The sequence below is a fragment of the Oreochromis niloticus genome, linkage group LG9 (assembly GCF_001858045.2).
Source record: "Oreochromis niloticus isolate F11D_XX linkage group LG9, O_niloticus_UMD_NMBU, whole genome shotgun sequence".
Lineage (NCBI taxonomy): Eukaryota > Metazoa > Chordata > Actinopteri > Cichliformes > Cichlidae > Oreochromis > Oreochromis niloticus.
The window spans coordinates 31,172,562-31,198,668 of NC_031974.2; the positions used below are offsets into that span (position 1 = coordinate 31,172,562).

General features: G+C 39.1%; 1 protein-coding gene across 1 annotated transcript; it reads left to right on the top strand.

Annotated features, from left to right (window-relative positions):
* Positions 1-25,768, top strand: c1ql3a (complement component 1, q subcomponent-like 3a). Its single transcript, XM_003455739.5, has 2 exons — positions 1-792; positions 22,470-25,768. Exons 1-2 carry the CDS (start codon positions 202-204, stop codon positions 22,647-22,649), a joined length of 771 nt encoding a protein of 256 aa, XP_003455787.1. The 5' UTR covers positions 1-201; the 3' UTR covers positions 22,650-25,768.
* Positions 25,769-26,107: the final 339 nt, after the last annotated feature.

Consider the following 26,107-nt stretch of genomic DNA (forward strand, 5'->3'; position numbering starts at 1 on the left):
ATACAGAGGGGAGGGGGGCTGTACTTTAAAAGTTAATTAACATTAGCAAAAAAGTGTAGCTGTGCTACATTTTTTTTCTTTAAAAGGGTCTGCTACCTAGCCAGCAAAATTTCACCTAAAAGCAGACAACAGGATCGTCCTGCGCTGACGCGGCTGGTCGGCAGGAAGCGGCTGGTGGCGGCGGGGGTCCTGGGGGTCGTTATGGTACTGGTTTTGGTCATTCTTATCCCAGTTCTAGTCAGCTCAGCGGGGACAGCTGCACACTACGAGATGCTCGGTACTTGTAGGATGGTGTGTGACCCATACGGCACCAAATCTCCAACCAGCACTGCCACAGCCGATACCGTGCGCGACAACAGCCTAATGCAGTCTTTACCCACTTTTATTCAAGGTCCGAAAGGAGAACCGGGCCGTCCGGGTAAGGTAGGGCCAAGGGGATTGCCAGGTGAACAGGGACCACCCGGCCCAGCCGGCCCACCTGGTGAAAGAGGTGAACCCGGCAGACCCGGTTTACCGGGACCTCCGGGACCGAGCGGTGCTGCCAGTGCTATTAGCGCGGCCACCTACAGCACCGTACCCAAGATTGCCTTTTACGCAGGGCTGAAAAAACAGCACGAGGGTTACGAAGTACTCAAGTTTGACGACGTAGTGACCAACCTGGGAAACCACTATGACCCGACCACCGGAAAGTTCACGTGTTCCATCCCTGGGATTTATTTCTTCGCTTACCACGTCCTGATGCGCGGAGGGGACGGCACAAGCATGTGGGCTGATCTGTGCAAAAACAATCAGGTAAAACAAACGGCACGTAGAAGCAAAGATTTAAAGGAAACTTTGCAGTTCCACGAAGTTTCCATTGTTAGGTGTGCGTGTCCACAGTATCTGACTTTAATTTAACATGTCACATTTTGTTAGGTTAGGTACATTTGATACATCTCTGGACTATCTATAGGTTAGCAGCCAAATATATCCTGATATAAAAACATTTAAAAGTTCTTGACAGCAATTGATATCCTGATATAAAAACATTTAAAAGTTCTTGACAGCAATTGAAGTAATGTAAAAGCCGTTCCTATTGATAGACCTGCAATATGCAAATAACAGGTGAACAGGCGTGCTGTCAGTATGTATAATAATCTAACAGAGAAACAGTGGGACTAAACTAAGGGGAGTCTGTGGTTTTTGGTGAAACCGCAAGGCAGTGATGCTTAGACTGAGCAATGCATTTCTACGAAAGGCAAAATACAGTGTTGGCCACCTAATAGGACAGAAGAGAAGATGACACTAAGTAATATTTATGCTAAGTGCAATGGTTAGAGAAACAATAAATAATTCGACCGGATCTTTGTACATCTAGCTGCTGTACATCTATCAGTCAATGCTTTTTGACTGATTAAATGAGAACAAGAGTGTTTCTATCATCCAGTAGCCACATATATTTAGGAGTACGAACAAACCCACACAACTTTACCAGTGTACATTATAATGATATTTAGACAAGTCTAATATTTAAACTGGCTAGTGAGTTCTATTCCAAACAATAGAGTACCATGGTATTTGTGCATTTCATTAATTTTAGATGTTTAGGTAGTAAGATATGTAACCCTAGTTTGTTTAAGCTGTAAAACTTCTACATGTTAGCAAAATAAATCACTAAAGAATATACATAATAATAGATTTTGCACTCACTTTCCAACATCTCAAGTAATATGGATTCCAAATCCACGGCCTGAATAAAAGAAATAAGAAAGGAAAACGAAATATACGACAATAATTTACCCCAAAAGTACATCACATAAAGGTATTTTATGATACAACAACAATAATAAAAATAAAAAAAAATAACGACGATAACAATAATAATAATTACAGACCCAGTGAACTACAGAAGCCATTTACTGCCTCTGTTTCATCTGGTATGTGTTTGTTCCATCACGGTGTCCTGCCCTCTGTGCGTCTCTGTAGTGATCAGGCTGTCAGCGATAGATCTAATCTGTGGGGCAAACCAGTGTTGCAGCACCGCTCCACCAAGCACATCTCTTCTGCCTGTCAGCCGACTACTGTAATACTGCTGCAAAGCACAAGGAATACAGCAAACATCTTTGGGATTAAAGCAGCAGAACTGCACACCATGACAAATCAGATGCTGAAATACATATTTCAATTAGGGTTACTGGTATTGGGATTTTTGACCATATATTCAGAGTGTCATGGAGGAAAATAAGCAAGACCTGCTGAAGTGATAGTTACGATTATTCCTAAAATATTGTCAAAAACAAATATACTTATTAAAAAAATTAAATCAGCCTTATCAAGTAATTTTAACTCTGGAATGTACTACAACTCTTTGAGACATATTTTCGATTGAAAAGGAAATTCTGAGGAGACTGTTTTAAAACTCAAACATGATTTATCTTCAAAATGTAAAGTGGACTTACATTTTACATATAACTATGTGTGTTATTTGTGGACTGTATAGTGTGTAGACTGTCAAGTAAAGGTGAAGCTCTCCGGTTCTTGATTTTCTCAGATTCCGAAAAGAAAGATGCATCTGTCTTTGCCTCTTCCTCCATATGCTGGCTCTATCAGCCTATGAAAAAAATTCTTAGATATCATTTGCCAAATACTCATGAAACCACTCTATATTTGAAGCCAAATTATTTTAAAAAAATAGAGTTAAGATTGATCATGTCCTAAGTTCTGTGGCATTCTGTGCACTAATCCTGGTCCGAGTTTCAAGTTTGTTTTTCACATTTATGATTTCAGACAATTTAAGATCACTGCACATGTGTCATCCCACTAAGTCAGTTAATTTAGAAGAAAAGTAAGTAAGTAAGTAAAGTTTATTTATATAGCACTTTTCACAGACATATGTCACAAAGTGCTTCACAAGAAAGGTAACAAAACACAATACACAGTACAATACAGTCATAAATACATCATAAAAACCCTGGTTTAATTAAAAGCTTTTTGAAATAAAATTTCTTTAGCTGCTTTTTGAAGGTCTCCACCGAGTCCAGACACCATAGAAATAGTCCACAGTCTGGGTGCAACAGTATGAGAAGCAGAATTAAACTGTGAGTGCATTTCATTGTTGACTCTGTAACGTGAGATTAAATTATAATTTTTAAATTTTCTGTTGTTGCCTTTTCTCTGAATATGACTTTTATATGACTGAATAATAAAACAAGCTTTAAAAAAGTAAATTAACACCTAATAGTAACCACAAATAAACAAGATGTTACAGTGATAGTCATAAACCGATTATAAATATTTATCTACTTTTCTTTTCTTTAATTCCATGCTGTTTTATAGTACATTAGGTATTCCATACAATAATAATCAGGCCCATCTTATCTTAAAGACCTTGTAAGTATCACCCCAAAAGAACACGCTTTCAGACTGCTGGTTTAATTGTTGTTCCTAAGGTATTTAAAAGTAGGATGGGAGGCATCCAGCTTCCAGCTCACAGACACCATCTTTATTTTTAAGATTAGGCTTAAAACTTTCCTTTTTGCGAAAGCATATAGTTAGGGCCGGATCAGATGACCCTGAATCCTCCCTTAGTTACACTGCAATAAATCTATCCTACTGGGGGCTTCTCGTGAGGTACTGAGTGTTTCCTCTTCACTGAACTTTATCACTCACTATGTTTTTGTACACCTCTCTGCATTTAATCACAAGTTATTATTAATCTCTGGCTCTCTTCCACAGCATGTCTTTGTCCTGTCTTCCTCCCGTCACCCCCAACTGGTTGTGGCAGATGGCTGCCCCTTCCTGAGCCTGGTTCTGCTGGAGGTTTCTTCCTGTTAAAAGGGAGTTTTTCCTTCCCACTGTCACCAAAGTGCTTGCTTAAAGGGATTCATATGATTGTTGGGTTCTTCTCTGTATGTATTATTGTAGGGTCTTTACCTTACAATATAAAGCACCTTGAGGTGACTGTTGTTGTGATTTGGTACACAAATAAAATTGGATAGAATTACTCTATATTACAGATCTATCCATGTGATCGGACTGTGTGAGAAAGGTGGAGTACCCAGAAAGAACATTTCAAACCCACAGCCTTCTCAGTGCTAACCACTGTACCGCCTTCTGAGTTTAGATAGATATGTTAAATGTTCTAAACTTTTTACTTTATATGAACGCTCAAAGGGATTTTTTTCTACAAGTAATATTCAGACACACACTTTCATACATTTCTTTACTCTACGTGTTTAAGGCCTTAATTATTATGCGACAGCAGTGAATCCAGTGGGAGCAATTTGGGGCCCTGTAACAAGCTGAATAAACTAGCCAGCTGTCCACCAGCTTAGAATACAGGACCTTTTTGCCATAAGGTGATAAGCAATAACCACTGTAGCATCTTGCTGCCCACACTACTTGTAACGCTGACGTTATACAATATATATACAAAACCTTTTTTTGTTCTCAAATAACACAACCATACTTTACCTACTGTAATGCTGAACAGCCAACAAATACAGTAAACCTGTATGGTTAAGGTAATATCGAAGGAACTAAATCCACTAATTTTATATTCATGACAATAATAGTAACGATTAAAGGAAACCGCACTGACTCATAAAGAGACAGGATGTCAGCAGTGAGTTCAGATGTATGTGGAAATAATTTCATCTTCCAGTAGTTTTCTAGACTAACGAATACAACATAAATAAATAAATACATAAATAAAAATAAATACTACTTGCTGGAACTGCACTGGGCCATGTTGTGTTGAAGTTGCTATTTTTTGCTGTTTTCAAGTACATAAAAATATTTTTCACTGAAGGGTTTTGTGATGCGCTTTCATACTATCTTAATACTATCTAAATCTGCTCTAACCACAGCCATCTCATAGAGATTAAAATTTTAATGGATTCCTCCTTTGGCTTGGAAAACATTCAGATTTCCAAGTTATGCAAAACTATAAAAGTTTGATGTACACTCTACAATGAATCCACTAGTGTGGCCTTTTGCACTTCACCATCCTGGTCTTTTGAAACTGTGACATTTTTATTCAAATGAGAGATGTGAAGTCAGTAAGCTAATGCTAACAGTAGATAGCTGTGTTATTAAGGTGCATTCATTAATCTCTATGCTATTTATTAAAAATCTAGTCAAAGTTAGTGAAGAACATTTTGCATCTTTTAGTATAACGGCAGGCTAAACAAGCAGAGGTTTGACTAGCTGGTGGACTCTGCATTCATATTGTAATGAGTTGTCACTCACAAAGTTGCCTAGAGCATACACAATTTCATTGTAGTATTTTAATTTGATTGGGACCATAATTTACAAATTGTACATTATTTTGTATTATTTTGTATTCAACAACAGATACTTCTTAATCAGGAATTTATCCACTTACCTAATTTTCTCTCAGACGCAATCAGAATTTTATTTTGCATTGAGAGGTGCGTTCCTCTGGGTATTTACATGGACACAGCATTTAATCACTCTCTGGTGGCGCCATGCATATGTTACATACTGCACACTCCAGTGGGACACATTTGTTTGTCCAAAAATATCTCTAAAAGTAAGAGCTAAGAAGAAAAAACAAACTGGCCTAATATTAGTGACCACAACATATAAAGAGGATGCAAACAATTTGCAGAAAACACACCTCTGTACTACTTCAGAAGTACTGTTTAAATATTAACTATTGACAAAACATTTGTGACTATTTGTTATGCTGAACCTCCACCACAGCTGAAAAAGCTTTAAGGAATGATTAAAGCAATATTGTTGGCATACTTGAACAAAATGTTCACTTTTTATCATTACTGTAGAACTTTATCTCTAATGTCAATTGCAATTCCAAGTAAGAGTCCAGTGAATTCAACTGAAAAGCTAAGCTCTGTGTTTTCAGCAAAAGGAACTTCTAATTGTGCATGTGGAGCCTTGAGAAATATTTAAATGTGACCTGCTCTATTCTGGATGGAAATAGCTGGACTATCTGCAAAATAGAATCAGCATGGACTAGACTAACTGTGTATATTAAAATTAGGGCCGTAAAGTTGTGGAATATTATTTTGGAACAATTAAAATATATGCAGTGCATACAGACTTATATACATTTATTTACTGCTTTTTCTAGTATTACAATGTACACTGCACATGTAACCCAGCATATCTGTAAAGCAGTGAGAGTGTTTAAGTGTCTAGTCACACATTTAAATATCACTTTATTTGGCAGCACTTTATAATAATGTCACACTATTAAGTATTATTCAGGTATTAGCAAGTGCTTACTTCATCATTTATATAGCATTACTCTTCCGTAGTACGCCATTTATAAATACAGATATATGATTCTAACTATGATCATGTAGATGTGATGTAGTAGCAGTGCTAGCAGTGGTTAAGAGTAACATATGTTTGTTTTTATAAATGACATACTAGGGAGAAGAAATTATATATATAATTGATTGAGTACTTGCTAATACCTTACTAATGCTTAAAGGTGTGACAATATTATATAATGTTATGTTATATAAAGTGTTACCCTTTATTCTATGCCCTTATGTACTTTACTTTTCACTCTATAGCCATACAATATAACAACATCCACCACACACCATGAATGTCTGTTCTGTCATATCCTTCTCTGTTTTGTGCCAAGGCTCACATTTTGGACTAAGAAGACAGATGGATTGACAGAGTAAATGGCAAGTAGAATGGATCTTATATAGCGCTTTTCTACACTGAGGACTCAAAGCGCTTTTATACAACTTGCCTCAGTTGCCCATTGACACAAGCACTTATTTTTTCTATGCTCTTTCTATGTAAGTGCTTTCTGTCTAACATTCACACACATTCTGATAGATGCATTGGAGAGGAACTTGGGTTAGTATCTTACCCAAGGATATTTGGCATGCAGACTGGAGGGATCAAACCAGAGAGGAGCAAAGGAGGCTATCTATGTCCACTGTGTATGACCATTGTTGAAGTGAGGTCATGGTTTACAGCACCAGCTGTCAGTCACCAACAATTGAATCCTGAGATCCCTTCCCAGGAATTTCAACTCCCACTTACTAGTAGCCTCAGGTGACCTCAATAGCTCACACAATGGTGGGGTGGGGCAATGTCTCACAGAATATTTACCTGCTGGGTCAGTTGATGGGAATGACACATCGTTTTTTCACACATGGCTCATGTGAGGACATGGTCAAGTTGTAGGTTACCAAGTAAATGGTTAACAACCCTCAGGAACACCTCGAATGGGACAGTCCAGACAAGTGGTTTTTCTACCTGGCGCTCTCCACCAGTTCTTCTATGGTGAACCGAAGAAGCCTCTTGGAGAGGTGAGAGAGGTAAAAAGTGTTCAAAAAACCTAAAGAAAACCAGCTGCCTTTTCAAGTTCTCAGGACTACCATGACCCAGATAACTAAGAACCACACAGACATAGAGAAAAGGAGTTTAACTAGAGTTACTCCTCTGTTTTTTGCTTCTCTATCAATAAGTCTTCTTGTACTGTCTTTGTGGATACCTATTTGCACAAGAGTAGTCAGTGATGATGGAGTTATGAATGGACAAAATTTATTTTGATTAAAAAAAATGCAGGATCGAAATGAGCTTAGACACAAGCTGTGGCACAGGCAAATGATCTATTATACCATCTATTACCCACTGCTTAACTGCTTGTCCACAGGACAACACACCGGACAGGAGACTGCCAGACTAAAACAGGAAAAACACACTAAAAGGCAGACTGAATAAATACAGGGAACAGAGGGAAGAAACAGAGAGGACTAGAGAGCTAGGGATGAAGAGAGCGAGGGACAGAGAGGGTGAAAGAGCAAGGGACAGAAAGGCTGAGAGAGTGAGGGACAGAGAGGGTGACAGGCACACATTTCATAACAGTATGTCTTTCAGAAAGTGCTATAATTACTAATCAATTACTTACTGAGAAGACTTTCTCAGGTCTTCGGTACTCTTGGTGGCCTGCGGATGGCCTGGATCTCCTAGAGCCAGGATCCAGATCCACATAGATTGCAGCTTCCCATCCTCATTTTCAAGTACATTTTGTGTCACATACACATATACAACAATTTCTAACCTTTCTTTTTATTTCAGAAACTCTGAACTCTGTTTGTCGGGGGAAATTCCCAAATAGAAGGCTGCCAAGTAAAACAGAGACACAGTGAGACAATATAATCAATCACATGTACATGGGTGAACGTCTCGAGAGAGAGTCACACAGTACTCTTCTTTATTGCAGGTTATATAGGCATGTAGGTTACACAACAGGGCGGAGGCAGTCTCCGCCTGTTCTCAGAATATAGATTGCTTAACTGACAAATGCATATCTTGCTAAACATTCTGTCCGTACTATACTAAACGTCTGCTTAAGTGGCACTTTCCATTCCTCTTTACACAGGAACTTGTCTTCACAGGCATTTGATAAGCATAGGCAAGGCTTCATGTTTATCAGGGTGAATCGTCATTCAGAGTTTACACAATTACAAGCAAAGCATATTTGAATAATAAACAAAATCTTTTCACATTTCCCTCCTGTTGTTTAACTTTCACACTAGTTAAAACACCATTGGTTTATTATCTGTGCATGATTTCTTGCAGCGCATTTTTAATCAGCACGTCATACATTGGTGTATCACAGTATTTCAGTGTCAGGGGGATTATCATCATCTTCGTCCATGGGCAGTGTCAGGTATGCCTGCACATGAACTGCAACAACTTTATTAATCATTGATTGTACACATGGCAAGATACAAGAAGTAAAACAACAGAGTAGGAGTAGAAGAACTCCTACAAAAACCAGTCCTTTTATTAAAAGAGATTTCCAGGAACCACTCAACAGCCAGGTAAGCCAATCTTCAGTGTTCGTGACGTAGTCCTGTTGCTGAGCGTCCCTGAGTTGTTTCAGCGTGCGTAAGGCGTCGGTCATGTTGGAAGAGTGAACATTATCTGGAATGTACGTACAGCATGTACGTACTCATGTCCAGTGCGACTCGGTGTTGCATCACAGTTATGCGCAGGGCATCAATCTCTTCATTTTGTTGATTGTTGATTTTGCACGAGGCATTCAGGAACAGTCCAAAGCGGTAGTCCAAAGTTTCAATTCTTAACATGTTCTTTCCGGTGCCCACCCATGGAAACAGTGAGTGGAGGACCTTTTGTCCGGTGGTCCAAAGCTTAAATTCCTCTGGCACATCACTGCCATAGATGGGGTCATGTGGTTGCACTGCGGAGACGTCTCGTCGTCGTCTTGTAGTCTGAGAGCTATTTACAGCTGACATCCTGAAGGTGTGGTCTGAAATGAAGATTGGGGCACAGGTGCCCGTCCATCCGGGTGGCAGTATGAAGTAGGCACGTTGTCCACACAGCCAGGCCATTCCCTGCACCCAATAGGTGCCGTTGCTGGGCGCGGACGTGTTTACAGGTGCGCCCTCTCCGTTGGCAGCGGTTTGGTTACAGTTGGTGGTGTTGCCTAGGGGTCTGTTACCGTTGTCTTGTCGGTAACACATGGAGTGGTTCTTTCCTGGGGTTTGGTCCAAGAACACTGGGAAGTGTATGGATGTGTTCCGATTCATCACGTTGAAGTTGATCCAGAAGAGTTGGTCACACGTTCCGTTGTCAAGTCCAGCGTTTTCGACGGTGATTACCTCGTATTGGGGTGGTCCCTGGAAGATACTAAAGAGGTTAAGCGAATAGATGATAGAGCTTGTCTCATTAATGATGATTTTCTTATGTTGATAGCCAACACCCGAAAAGCTGGCGGCACGTTTGGCTTGTGTTTTGTTCTTTATTGTCCTCGAAAAGTGCGAGGAGTCCTGCTAGGAGCAGGAGGACAGCTGCTAGGACGGCGAGTGTCTTCATGACAGCCAAACACACCTAGATCCTCGGGTGAGTAGACTACTGGCGAGAAGTAGAGGGCGGGATATACCCAATCAGCCCTCTCTTCACCAGGTAGATCACCAGAAGGTAGGGGTGCTGGAGTCTATGAGTCTGGGCTGTCACTCACTTTCTTGCAGTGGCTTTGGTGAATCCAAGATGGTCTTTCTGCTATCTTACAGGCAGTTGGTGTGGTGATAAGCACTTGGTATGGGCCTTCCCAACGGGGCGAGCTCCAATTCTTTCTATGGAGAACTCAAATCAGGACCCAATCACCTGGCTTCAACCTGCAAGATACTGGAGAAGATTCAGAAGGCAGTTTATTGTTCAAAACAATATCTTTGTTTTCTAGTAGCTTCGACATCCATTCTGCTAGTGTGGTCTCTCTGATTGATTTATCTAAAGGTTCACTTGTGATTGGCAGTGGAAATGGTCTGCCATGAATGATTTCAAAAGGTTTGAGTTTCTGAGAACCCTGTGTTAGTCTCATCCACATTTTTACTAGGCCTATACACTCAGGCCATGGTCTCCCTGTTTCTTCCATACATTTTCTAAGTCTCTGTTTTATTGTGCCGTTAGTTCTTTCCGCTAATCCTGCACTTTGCGGGTGATAAGCACAGTGATTTTTGATGCTGAATCCTAGTGCTTCAGAGACTTTGCTGATTACCTCATTGACAAAGTGTGTCCCATTATCTGATCTTATCAGAGTGGGGATGCCATATGTTGGAATAAAATGGTTACATAAGCATTTTGCTACTGAAATGGCATCTGCTTTCTTTACTGGGTAGATTTCTGGCCATTTTGAGAATACGTCTATGATCACTAGAGCGTATTTTGAGCCTTGGCATTCATTTAGTTCAATAAAATCCATGTGGATTGTGTGGAAAGGATGAGGTGGTGTGGGAAAATGACCTCTTTTTGGTCTGAGATTCCCTTGTGCATTGTGTTTTTTTGGCAAATCATGCATGTTCTGACAAATTCTTTTGCTGAAGTTTCGAAATTTAGAGTGTAAAAGTGTTTTGGAGATTATATCTCCTATCCCTCCTGTTGACGCATGGAGAGTAACTCCATGTGTCACTAAGGCTGCTGTTTTGTGTAGAGATTTTGGAAGTATTGGTTTTCCTTCACAAATCATCAAGTCATCTCTTAGTTGCGCTCCGCATTTCAGCCATTTCTTTTGCTCAGCTGTGGGAGCTGCTTTTTGTTCACCCTTTGTCAGTAAAATTGTTTCCCTTTGTAATTTCATAGTCATTCTTCTGATGTGCTGCACACTACACAGAGAACAACAACAAGACACAACTGAAGGTGTTGTTCTTGTTTGTTCTCCTTGAATTTTAGAATAAAGTTATTACATCTCCATTAGTAAATCATATGCCTAATCATTATGTGCCACTGTGATCCACAAGTATGATCACAAATTTATTTTCCAAACTTACTAAGCAAACAAACAAAAATAAAACAAATTGCCTATGGCATCATCAAGGCTTTGTGTTCATATTAATTGAGTGTAAGCTGCTTTCTTCATTGCAAGTATTTATTACAATACGGTTTAATTCATGCATCTTATCACAGAGTTCCAAATTCAACCTATCTCCTCACACACACACGGTTTCCTGTCACCGACAGGCACACATTTCCTGTTTCTGCAGACTCTGTCTTTCATTATAGTCTAAAAACCCCCTTTAATTCTACTAAAAACAATCTAAATCCCTTGATCTAAAAACGATACACCTTTATTTCACACACACTTTTAAATTGAGCTCTTTCAGACATCAGGAATCATCACACACACTGCCTTTTCTCTCAAACTTCCACTTGTTCACACACTCTACTCACAGCATTCACACAGTTAAAATCACTCAAAATATGCTTTCATACGAGTATTTCAGACATGCTTTTCTAGATATATAGAGGTCACTCACTGTACATCCACAGTAATGAATTCAAACTCTTTTTATACAATTGTAGTGAGCAAAACCAGCATCTCCATGCGCGTCACCGCTCCTCATTAGCTTGGTAGTGTCCACATATTTAATTCAGCTTCTCAATCTTGTAGCTTTAGCTGTTGTATACAGGGTTTGGCTCATTAGTTGTTAGTATAGGTTTGCTCTTCATCTTAACAAAGTCTCATCTAAGATGACAGGTTTACAAGCAGGTCAGGTGTCTCTATGCACCTGATTAGTGTAGTTATTTCCTTATTTTCTTCATCTCCTATATCATTATACTGAGTTTGAGCAAACCTTAAGCTTGAATCAGACTACTTTTAACAATCTTCCACCTCGCATCATAACTGACTGAGGTGCCTCTTCCTATTAATAGTATGTCATTATTAATGTTATCATTGTATTGTTTTTCCTTTTTTATAACAGCAATAGTATATCACAATACACTACTTTACTACTAATATACAATAGTATATTAGTTTATATTTTATTATGTATCCATCACAGGTCTGTGTGAATCTGCAGCTTCACACCTTCCCAAGCTGGAGACATTTTCCTTGGCTGAACAATGACACAGCCTTAATATGCCTTATGCATCTCTCTTTTTTATTTGATATATTTTGTGTGAATTATCTGGTTTCACGCATTCTATTCATTCAACTTGGTTGTCTTCCCAATTTTGTTTCATTGCTTTAATTTAAGTTAACCTTAATTTAACCTTTTGTTTATTCCACTTCATTCCTCTTTCCATGCTTTAAAATATTACAACTCTTGTGTATGCTTTGATTTCTTTTTAGCTTCCTTTTCAGTATTTATTTCTGCTTGGAGGGTTTCTTATAATTTAGTTAATGCATTTTCCCTCCCACGTGGGACATTTAGGTTTTCTTTGGATTTCTCCATCTATATGCACTAATTTGTCCGGCGCCTGGACATTTCTTTTCTAGCCACTGCTCGTCAGCAGTGAGTTTTGTTGTTTTATTACCCATTATTAGTTTATGCTTCTTTTAGCGCTTAGTAATACACACACACCTGCGGCGCTTTCACTGGCACGAGAACAGAGAGAGGTAGCTGACACGCCCTTCTACTTTCAAGCTATTCTTGAAAGCGGTGTCACCTTTATGTGATGAAACACGACCTTCCTCTCAGTTCACCAGTACTTCAGCGACCAACAGTAAACAAATTAGTGGAATAGTTCAGCCTCCTTATTGTGCTGTAAAAAACAACTTATTCCACCACAAAAATAGACAATAAAAGACAGACAGTTTCAACGTGTGTTCACGCTACCAGCCTCTTTAAGGCGAGCGTAGTGCTTCCAGCCCCTCTGGGTGAGCTTACAGGCCTATTTTTACCCTCTCGGGGAGCTACCAATCACTCTGGATGAGCTCAATGTTTATTTTACTGCTTCCAACCCTCTCGGGGAGCTACCAATCACTCTGGACGAGCTCAATGTTTATTTTACTTCCAGCCCCTCTGGGCAAGCCTAATTTCTTTTAAGTTTCGTTTTCGTTTTTGCGCAAACCTTTATTATCTCAAAGTAGTCCGTCTTACCTTGGCGCTGGTTTCTTCAGATGCACCCGATCAGCCCCCGACGGTGCGGACCGCTTGTAAAACGTTGACCAAGACCCGAATTCACGCTCTTGGATTTTATCACACACCTAGTGCGTGAGCTGCCGGCAGACTTCAATGTGGGCTTCTCGCACCGACGGGACCTGGTGAGGCGCCTCTTATGGGAGCTGCTTTAAATAGGCCGTCCCATCCGGCTTCGAAGGACCAAGAAATGTCGGGGGAAATTCCCAAATAGAAGGCTGCCAAGTAAAACAGAGACACAGTGAGACAATATAATCAATCACATGTACATGGGTGAACGTCTCAAGAGAGAGTCACACAGTACACTTCTTTATTGCAGGTTATATAGGCATGTAGGTTACACAACAGGGCGGAGGCAGTCTCCGCCTGTTCTCAGAATATAGATTGCTTAACTGACAAATGCATATCTTGCTAAACATTCTGTCCGTACTATACTAAACGTCTGCTTAAGTGGCACTTTCCGTTCCTCTTTACACAGGAACTTGTCTTCACAGGCATTTGATAAGCATAGGCAAGGCTTCATGTTTATCAGGGTGAATCGTCATTCAGAGTTTACACAATTACAAGCAAAGCATATCTGAATAATAAACAAAATCTTTTCACACTGTTCTAAAACAAAAGTTAACTAATCTAAGGAGCTTGGAAAGAAAAGCGACTTGACTTATTTAAGTTTCTTGAAGACGTTTCATCTCTCATTTCAGAAGCTTCAGTTCTAAGACCAAATTGGGGATTCCCAGATATTTAAGCCCTAGTGGGAGTTGTCCCTTAAGAGGGTTGTTGATCATGTGCCTCATCAGATAAGCCAAGGTGTGAAAAAGCTTCTCGGACGAGAGGTAGTCTTGGAAAAACTTAAAAAAGTCCAGTCACCTTTCTTTCCAAGCTCCTTAGATTACAATGACCTGGATGACTGAGAACCTACACAGACAAACAGTTACCGTATTGTTTGGACCAGAAGGCGCATCGGATTATAAGGCACATTGTCGATAAATGGGTCCGTTTTCATACATAAGGCGCACCGGATTATAAACTGCATTAAGCGAAACAAAACAGTCAGATAAGTCAAAGTTTGTTCAACTCATTCTTCTTGCTTCCTCCACTTCCGTACCATTGATTCATTAATGTTGAATTCTCTGGCAGCTGCTCTATTCCCATGTTGTTGCAGTATATTAATGACTAACCTCGTATTGTGGATAGATTATCTCAGTTGTTCTCCTGATTGAAGTTTGGTCCGTTTACAGCATCCTGCCATCCGATTGCATTTGTCCCTAACCATCAGGAACCCTCATGTTAACTTTTATCGAGTGGAAAAAAGTTAGCGTTCATTCTCCAGCTTCACTGTGTTTATATTATGCTAACATTGCTGTGTCGCTAGCGATCACATAGCACATTATTATATACCAGCTAACCCAACTTCAGTAACCCTACAAAAGTCACTGCTGTTTAGTTTTCTGTCTTCATTTATGTTGGAAGTGATAGCAAAGCTGTACATTTTAATTTTTTCAGAAATCTCTCAGTCAGAACATGCTATATCATGTTTAGGTGGAAACTAGTGTGCTAACTTCCTGCTAACTTCTAACTCTATTAAATTTAATAAATTCTGATTTCATGGATGCCTGGATGTTAAACTTAATTGTTATACCTGGTAAAGCAGCAACACTGTTCAATTTATTAAAGATGAAAGAATTTAGACAGTTTTTAACTATCAGTGATGCCGCAGTGTTCATTTGACTTTGGGACCTGAAGTGGAGTTTGGACCCAGTTTACTCCACGAGGCTCCTGACTACGGTAGCCGTAATGCTCCAACAATCCATCAAGTGCTATGGCTTCATAGGTTACCAAAGTCGTACTAAAACATTTTTTGACAGATTTTTGAGCGCTGTGTACCACATAAAATCAGTTCGAGGTCAATAAGCAGACCAGAATTTATACATAATATGGACTGTAAGGCGCACTGTCGATTTTTGAGAAAATTAAAGGATTTTAAGAGCACCTTAAAGTCAGAAAAATACAGTAACTAATTAATTTGTTAGGATCCTGTGTTTTGGACCCAGTGCTTTGTGTTTGTAATTCCTTCACCTTGTCTGTCTGGTCTCTCTCTTTTGTCTCCGTGTCTATCCTGCTATCAAGTCTGCATGTCCTAGTTGCAGTATTGGCATTAATTATTTTTTCAGTTTTACTGTGATACTCTCTTGCCTAATGTGTGTTGTGTTGAGTCTAACTTCCCTTGCCGTGTTATTCTTGATTTGCTCCTGTTATGTTTTCCATGTGTTTCCCCTTTCCCTAATCATCCTCCTGTGTATATGTTGTTCCAGTCTCTCCTTGTCCTTCATACTGTTAGTTACCTAGTGTTATTCTGCTTTCTGGTCTTTGTGCCCACTAGTTACCTAGAAAGTTTATAGTTTGCATTGTTTTTTTGGTTTAGTTTTGTGTTTTGCCCTATGTGTTTTTTTTCCGCACAGTCTTCTGTTAGAATGTCTGGCTAACATTGGAATCAAGGACACACCACTCTTTGACACGTTTAATATCAGTTAGTATATCATCAATAATCATCCTGTTTTATATGTTCTCTATGTTTTATATTTGTATTTTTCCCATCTTTTAATATTGTTCTTGTTCCTTTGTGTTATAAGGTGATGCTGAGTGTTTTTAAAGCTCTAACAAATAAAATGTATGCTACTACAACTACTACTAATAATAATGAACTAAACTTATCACAAAAGGTAAGGAAATTGGTGTTTGATGAAATATTTCTTTATTGTAACAATGCTTCTTGGCAACAAATCTAGGAAAGCCTTTGTTTCTGTAAGTAAAATGCATTTCTGGGTTGAGCACCAGAGTTGAGTATGGGTGGGTTGTACCCATGAAAAACTTGCCAATTCTTCTTTGCCAATGCCAAACAGCTTGTTCCCCTATTGACTCTCGTTTGGTATCATTTATTGGGCTGAATGATTGAAGTCTGAAGAAACACTGGCAGTTTACAATTTATTTAGCTCACAAACAGGGGTGTCAGCAGCATTTAGAAGAAGCATACAGAACCACAACAACCAGGCACCTCTTTCTCATAATGGTCTCCAGCCTTGTTACATGGTGGTGTGGGATGGCATCCCATGCTTCAACCAGCATTTGTCACAAGTCAGCCAGTATAATACCATACTGGCTGACTTGTGACAAATGCTGGTCACTCTGGCACAAACAGCACACCGAAGCAGATCCCTGAGCTGGGGTTTCAGCTTATGGCTGAAATCAGATTTTTCACTCCTTCTCTTCCTCTCAGAAGATTGGACAAGAAAAAAAAAGTAAACCCAGCTCACACGAGACAAAAGACTAACAAAATAAAACAAATAACAAAAACAACACAAAGGATAAGAAGAACTCAGAACCGTGAGGCTAACAACATGCATGTATTACTTCTAGGCTTGATTATTGTAATTCTTTAATATCAGACTGCTTAAAATGCTCCCTGAAAAGTCTTCAGTTGAAAAGTTGATCCAGAATGCTGCAGCAAGAGTAACAACTAGGACTAGAACAGTAGCACATATTTCCCCATAACTCCTGAGTCCCGTCATTGTCTCCCTGTTGAGTTCAGAACTGAAATCAACATCCTTCTCCTTACATACAAATCTTGAATAATACAGACATGTCAAAGCCTAAAGCTCTAACTGGACTCTATTATCTTAACAGAGCACTTAGCTCCTAGACTAGGGACTTGTGGGTAGCATCAGTGTTATGTAGGGGCCTATGGGGTCCAGGCCCACCCAGTAAATCTACAGATATATTTCAACTATAAGTTTCACTAATTCATAAAACTTAGTGAAGGTAAACTTAAACACCCATACTGATGATAAGTTATTATAGTGCAAGCTCACTTTCATGACTTATTTCATTGCTGCCAACCCTATTTTAGAAAAATTAGAATTGGAGGAGCCTTCACCTGGTGGAACTAACAGTTTGGGTTTAAGATACAGGACCTCTCTACTTGTAAGGTTTGACTTGAAACACTTGGGGCTGAGCATAGCCCTGAAAGCATTAACAGCACCTCTTCTGAAGTTATTCACAATATTTTTGAGCAAAATTAAAATATCAAACACTGTAAATATTAGGCTGTCTCTTGCAGAATTCTACTGCAATAATACAATCAGTGCTATTTAAATTCTTCAGCATTGTTTGCCAACTTTACCAGAGCTTCTGCTTCTATGGTGTCATAATGGGACCTTTTAAATGTGGCCATCTCTGTCTTGTCTTTTGGATGTTTATCTCTTCTTCACCTTTCCTTCTCTTTTGGTGTCTTTTGGTAACAATCTGCTGCAATTTTAATCTTCACTGCTCTCTCATCCCCTTCTCTCTCCTTTCCTGGGTATAAAAACAATGCAGTAGGCATGTGCCAATTAATTCCTATTCAATTCTCAATTTTGTATGTGATGATGAGATATTTAATGACATCTGCCTTCACAGCCACATCGCTGTTGTAGAAAAATAATTTGAGCATTGAAACCAAACTGATTTTCCGAGATTTATTGAAAGAAAATAAAAACATTTACAAAGGGATCAATACAGCATGAACAGTGTTCGTACCAGCATTGGCGAAAAGGCAAAATTGTAACAGCTCCTTTATAACTGTCGTGTCGATACAATCTTTGTCTATTCGCTGGTTAAGAGTGAAGTTCTCACCATCATGTAGGCACCAGCTTGGTAATTAAGTGTATCATGGCCTTGAGCAAAGCTTACAGTCTTCATACAAAAGACAATTTGTACAAAATATACATTAGGTGAAATAAATTTTCCACTACAATCACCTCTGTTTTTGTGAATTTATATTTTACTTTTCACTTTTCACTATACTGTTTTGGAGTAATTATTCTCCTTCCACTGTTATTGTGACTGTGTTTTACCATTTAATTTATTTCACACAAAGAATTCTATGTATTGTCTTTAAATGTCCGCTAGAGTTCATTAATCTACAGTCAGTGTTGGGTGTAAGGCCTTCCAAAATAATATGTTACTACATTTTTCAGTTATACAGGGACTAAACCCAGTAATTACATTAAAGGTACAATTATATCATTACCTGCGTTACAAAGGCTCTTTAGTTATAAGCACACATGGTGGATAGGAAGGGGAAAAAGACAACTCAAACTGACTTTTGTTTTTTTCTTTCTGCCTGGTTGGGCTACAATCAGCTAATGTCAGTTCACGTAACAAGAAGAGGAAAATAGCAGAACAGTTTTTGATTGAATATTAGTTGTAGTTTTATTGCATGGAAGGACAAAGGTTTTATTGTGGAATGCAAACTGTGTGTAGGACAATAGGAACTGCATAATGGTATTTTTGAAAACGCAGATTTTTCTATGCGTTTGCACCCTTCGTCCACACGTAAACGGCGTTTTTGGTCACTGAAAACGGAGATTTTTAAAAACGCCTGCCAGGGTGGATATTTTCGAAAACTCCGTTTTTGCATTTACGTGTGGACAAGAAAAACGGAGAAAACGCAGCGTCAAAGGTGTACGCCTCTTTTGACGTCACACTGTGTGCCACGTTTTGTTTCGGTGAAATGAATTTCTACAATACTGTTACTGTTCTCCAAAAGTTGAATCTGTTCATCTGGACGTAGCGTTTTGTGGGAGAAACGTTTCGTCACTCATCCAAGTGACTTCTTCAGTCTCAGCTGACTGCAGGTTTCCCCAAACCTTATAAACAGTACATTTGCATAATGACTGAAAGGAGCAGGGGGCCTAAGGGTACATCTTTCGCCATCTTACAATGCTGTGATTGCAGCCATTCCCAAACTCTCTGTGAATGGTACTCATGGCCATTGATCAGTGTTCTTTGATCAGTGGGTTTTGGTCAGTGATTGTTGATCAATGGTCATGGAATTTGCATAATTATGATTAAGGAACTGACCTCACAGCCCATTGTTCCCTCAGTGGGCTGGTTTTCAGTCATTATGCAAATGTACTGTTTATAAGGTTTGGGGAAACCTGCAGTCAGCTGAGACTGAAGAAGTCACTTGGATGAATGACGAAACGTTTCTCCCACAAAACGCTACGTCCAGATGAACAGATTCAACTTTTGGAGATTTACTTTCCTGGATGATTGAGAATGCATCAAGATGATACTGTTACTGTTAATTGTACTCTCTGCAGTGTTTAAATGCTTACAAATACACACACACAGTTACTGTCCCTCCACACATACGACTTGGTTCTGCTTCTATGCCCCATCTTTGTTTACTATTTCCTACCGAGGCTTCTAGACTTCTGATTGGCCAACATTTCTACACGGTTAGGAATATATCGCCACCTGTTGCTTTGGCATGTTCCTAGCAGCATTTTCTTCATGTCTGCGTTTACGTGTGGACGGGATTATTTTTTAAAACGAAAACTTCCGTTTTCAAAAATACTTGGTATTTTTGAAAACGGAGATTTTCCGTTGAAGGAAAACGCTGCTAGGAACATGCCGAAGCAACAGGTGGTGATATATTCCTAACCGTGTAGAAATGTTGGCCAATCAGAAGTTTAGAAGCCTCGGTGGGAAATAGTAAACAAAGATGGGGCATAGAAGCAGAACCGAGTCATATGTGTGGAGGGACAGTAACTGTGTGTGTATATGTAAGCATTTAAACACTGCAGAGAGTACAATTAACAGTAACAGTATTGTAGAAATTCATTTCACCGAAACAAAACGTGGCGCACAGTGTGACGTCAAAAGAGGCGCACACCTTTGACGCTGCGTTTTCTCCGTTTTTCTTGTCCACACGTAAATGCAAAAACGGAGTTTTCGAAAATATCCACCCTGGCAGGCGTTTTTAAAAATCTCCGTTTTCAGTGACCGAAAACGCCGTTTACGTGTGGACGAAAGGTGCAAACGCATAGAAAAATCTGCGTTTTCAAAAATACCCGGGTACGTGTGGACGTAGGGGCCCCAAAGCGCTTTGCACTACATTCAGTCATCCACCCATTCACACACTGGTGATGGTAAGCGACATTGTAGCCACAGCTGCCCTGGGGCGCAGTGACAGAGTCAAGGCTGCCGGACACTGGCGCCACCGGGCCCTCTGACCACCACCAGTAGGCAACGGGTGAAGTGTCTTGCCCAAGGACACAACGACTGAGACTGTCGGAGCCGGGGCTCGAACTGGCAATCTTCCGATTACAAGACGAACTGCCAACTCTTGAGCCACAATCGCCCCTACTGCTAATACTGCAAACACAACTTTAACTCTTGGAAAGCATGTGCACAGACAGCAAGCTCACGCAAAGGTAGTCAAGAACCCAAAATGATGTTAAAGTTGAGTGAATTAGACCCCATTGCAGCAACCAGACCATGAACTTGACTTGCAATGATGAGCAGTCAGGCTTGCAGCATTTTGGCCTCAGGTCACCAGTCGTTTAAAAGGTAATGCTTCTCTTTAGTTGCTGATTACGTCTTTAACAGACAGAAAATTAGATATATTGTTGTTGTGTATTTAAAGACAAAAATCAGGGTGTGTATGTGTGTGAAAGAGAGAGAGATAGGGGAAAGTGTGTGTATGGGGGGAGAAGGGAGAGGGTGAGACATGTATCGTGTTATTTGAGGAAATTTCACTTGATATCCGTTGAATATTCCTTGAAAATATTATAAATTATTATTCGGGGAAAAAAACTCATGGAGCATAATTTATTGGACTGTAAAATTTCCTTAATAAATAACATACAATTCTAATTGTACTGAACAAAGTCAATTAAATAAGACAAGATTGGAAATTCATTAAAAAAAAAATCATCCTTGATAGTTAACATGAAATTCTGCCCAGGTTCCTCTTCTGACTCCTCTGCTCTACATGTGTGCAGTTTAATCTCAAACCACTGCAAAATCTCCCAGAAAATGCAGACACCAGATTTCAGAAATGCATAAATGATCATCCCTGATGATTCCTCTTTTTGGACAATCCAAAATGCCATCCAAAAACTTGTGTTCTCAGTCAGCAGTGGTTTTCCCCTTGGAACCTCTCCTGACCTTAATGTAGACCATACCTGCAGTTCTGGATTGATCTGGATTAGTTGTCGATATGTTCTTGGAGTAATTTTGGTAGGCTGCCACTCCCGGGAAAGTTAACTACTGTTCCCTGTTTTCTCCATTGTGTATAAGATAGAACATGGCATCAGTCAGATTTGGATTTCTTTTTTGATTTTAAAACCATCATTTCAAAACAAGATTTAAAAAGTGCAGGCCTTACAGTTAGTAACCCTAACTGTAAGGCCTGCACTTTTTTCAGTTAGGGATAGTGGTCGTGATTATACCACAAAATTTGGGGATAAAAGTTTCATAGGAGAGGTTCTACTGATCTTTTTGATGAGCAGAGCCTGTTTCAGTTTAAGTGTTGTTTCCAATAAATTGCCTGAAGGTGTAGACAGATTCCACCCGTTTTCCATATATAATAAGAGGGGAGTGGACCTATCTGTGTCTCCTGAAGTCCATTATGAGTTCTCTTCTTTTATGGATGCTCAGCTTCAGGTTATTTTCTGAGCACCAGTGGGACAAGTTCTCTACCTCCGCCCTGTACTGAGGCGACTGTTGTTGTGATTTGGCGCTATATAAATAAAATTGAATTGAATTGAATTGAATAGATGAGCCCAGCTGTATGCCATACTATATGTACTATATTATACTATATTATAATGCCATGATTTCTTGGAATAGCTAGGGCCTATCCTCAAATTATTCACAGGTACCACAACACATGGGTTTGACTGCTCTATTGTTTTAAAGCCAGTAGCTCCCCTCTAATTCTTTTGAGCTTTTCTGCTCACATAATATGTATGCTTCTCTGTTTTTTTTCCTTTTTCTTATTACTCATGTTGTTGACATACATCTTTTTACACAATCACACTACAGGGGACCTGCATCCATTTTGGGGACAAAGTAAAATTCCTCTAAATGCAAATCATTACATTTACACATTACATTTTGAAATAAGACTTGATTAAAATCAGGGGTATACAAATAGTAGTAACTCTCTATGAAATATAATGTAAGTCCTTTTATTGTCCTCATGATGAAACACAACTCTGTCTGTTTGTGTGTGTATCTGCATTTCACGTATTTCTGTAGGTACGTGCCAGTGCAATAGCCCAGGATGCAGACCAGAACTACGACTATGCCAGCAACAGTGCTGTTCTGCATCTAGAGCCAGGAGATGAGGTCTACATTAAACTAGATGGAGGAAAAGCTCACGGAGGCAACAACAACAAGTACAGCACGTTCTCTGGATTCATTATCTACGCTGATTAAACTACAATTACTACATTTTTGCTTTCAATTATTGGCCTTCTGGCTCAGCGCTTCCACAAATTATCCTCTTCAAATGTTTTTTTTTTTTTGAACTTTTGTGGAGAAACCGAGAGAGAGCTGCATAATGTATTTCCTATGTTTTGCTATTCTCATGATACTTGTTGAAAGTATCTCTCGACAGGAAAATTAATTGCTTAACTTGTCAAATTGAAAACATTTGAAAACATTTCCTGTCTGTGTACTATCATGTCATAAATGGCCTGTAAATGGCCTGTATATAGCGCTTTAATGGTCCCTAAGGACCCCAAAGCGCTTTACATATCCAGTCATCCACCCATTCACACACACATTCACACACTGGTGATGGCAAGCTACATTGTAGCCACAGCCGCCCTGGGGCGCACTGACAGAGGCGATTATCATAATTAACACTGACATGTTTTTCCAATAGTAGAACTTGTGGGGTTGGAGGTTTGAAGACAATTCTGTCATGAATCTGACATCATCACAGGCAGCATGTCAACAAATCCAGCAAACATTTAAATAAACAAAGAAAATCTAAGTAAATGTGGAAAAGAGGAAATCAAATATAAACATGACATTAAGAGAGTTGTTTGTGAAAACAACAACTAAGGCCAGTTAAGTCTGCTGATGCAAAATGTTTTGATTGTTTGTTTTTTTTGGTTGTACAAGTTGGAACCATTTAATTGTTTATATCTTAAAAATAAAAGCAATTTAATAGAAAAATGAAATGGTATAGACAGCACAATCGGAAAAAATATGAATGCAAATGTTTTTGTTCCATATACAGAAGAATAGTAGTTTGTGTTTCACTCTTAGTCACCTTAAAACTCATGTCTGTCATGTTATTTCCCATTTTTGGACCCAGTATAATGTAACACTCAGTTAAATATATACTATCTGATATACCTGGTGATGTTTTAGAGCATTATATTTGGAGTTGGAGGAAATGTTGATGTATAAATGTAGGATTGCATTTACAGGGAGACTTTTGACTCAAATCTTCATGTCATGTCCCAGTCTCTCCAGTGTAATGAGGAGGTCAGTTTGATGTTTCTGCATCTAGCATAGATCAGTTCTGTCCTTACAGTCTATACACAAGCTAAAAGCCAGTGGAAATTATTTTTTCATTTTTTGTAACTTTAACAGCAGTTTGTATGGCTGCTGTTGCTTGTCTGGTGTAGGTGCAGTGACTATGCACAAACTCTGAAAGGTTTTGCAGTTTCTGAACAGTTTTAACAGTGTACAACTGATTAATCTACAAATGAAGATGATCCAGACAGCGCAGGCAAATGTTCACAATTATATGTTCATGCATTTTGTCTTTTTCAAAGAGATGCTGGTACTGATCAGTCAAATGACAGATGGTAAAATGTTATAGAAAGTGCTGGTCATACATGATCTCAATAGACTATATTTCACAGTATAAGTCATTTTAAAAAGTATGTAGACTACAACATATTTTAATGGGTTGTTGGCTGACATATGGACTTGTGTTTGTACCAGCAGAAATAATTGCTTGACAACCGTAATCTTATCAAAGAATTTTATTAAAAACTGGCGATATTAGAGGTTCTTTACATTGAATAACATTATAATTAAAGGCGTAATCATGACTGAGTCCCTTGAATATGTATACAATCGTTTTGTAAATTGCTTCAATATCCTTTCACACTACATTACTGGCATGATAGCTTTAATGAAACTATGGAGTAGACCTACTCACCAAGGAAGCCTAATTCACACAGAAAGCTTTGCTCTGCATATGCTTAAGGGGACCTAGAATAATTGTTATTCTGTGTATCAATTTCTTTTTCTTTTTTGGGGGGGGGGGGGGTTGTGCATCAAGTTATTTTAAAACACAGTGAAAGTAAATGAAAAAAAATCAAAAACTGCAGGTTTGCAGGTAAATGTATGCTGGCATACTTGACCCATCAATGTTCAGCCTGCAAGCAGGGAGTTTTCGGGTGGTTGCAAATCTCCCTGGAACTTCTTCTATTGGCTTTAGAGGAAACGTGGGGTGCCCTGGTAGCCATGTTTGCCAAGTCTTAGTCAGTTCTCATTCCCAGGGTGTCAGGCAGCTGTGATACAACTGCACCTGTGAAGGACCCTTTTGCATTACATTTCATTAAAGAGAGAATTTGGAAGAAAAGATTAAAAATGAAAAACTGTGACTGGTCAATCCAGAGTCTAATTTTTTTTTTTTTATGAACTGCCCTGAGATGAGGTGGAACTGTAAAGGAAGAAGATGCATGGTACGTTATCTAAAAGGCGGCATAAACAGATCAAAATGAAATTCAGAAACAGTGAATAAGGAGTTGCTAAAGACAAACAAACATGTAATTTGGAGATGTCGGCAATCTAACAAAACAGTATCTGACACCCTGGAATAGAAATGCATTGGTGCTTGTTGTATCATAACCTCACCAAAGCTGCATCTTTCTCAATCAAATTAAGATTTTCTGGTCTCCCAACTAATATCATAGCCATAAGTGCTGAACACAACTTATCATGGCCTATTTTATAACAAAACCTTTGTATTTATATAGCATGTAAACAAGTGTCATACATACCTACAAATATTAATATGGTGTTATCAGCATCAGTGGTATCCAAGTATTTAAAAACTGTCATTTCCTGTGCCTTTGTCCAAGATCACGTTTCTTTCTAGTGCAGTTTTTACAGTCCCTGAAGTTAGTACAAATGTGAGTGCATACTGCTCATATGGTATATTTGAACTGCAATGTGAACTGGAACTACTATGCAGACATAAAAAATGACAAAAATACGGTGTCATGCAAGGACTGTCTGAAAATGTTGCTCATACTGGAATCTTCTGTAAATGCTGTATTGATATAATATGTTCTTTGTTTTCTGGAAGAGTGTAGATGAAATGAGATGCTCAGTTAATCCTCTTATTAATTCAATAATTACTGATTGTAAAGTAATAGCCTGACCATTGTATTGGTGTGAAAGGCATATGTGTGGTAGATAAAGTGTGTGCAATATTATGAAAAGTTTGCACACTCCTCCTGTCTTACAGCAGCCCCCTGTGTAGTATTACTTCAAAAATATCTCAATAAAATGGATAGAAATAACACTGTGTCTGTGTATGAATTTCAAAGTATTTGAGATATCACTATTATATGTTTGCCAGTATGTCAGAGCCCTGTAGACATAAAACATATGTTGCAACAAAACTGTCTTTATAGGTCAAATCCTATTCTTCATCAAAAGCCAAGGCCATGTATTTAGTGAGAGTCCCCAGGCTCGGCCACCTATGCTACCCCATGCTGACTTTACCCAGCTTGACAAGGTCCACATCAGCTGTTGAGAAAACACAACTTGAGAACACACTGAATGAAAGTGGGCTACTGGAACCCACTTTCATTCAGGGCTACTGGAAAGTGGGCTACATGGACAAGGGCTGACAATAC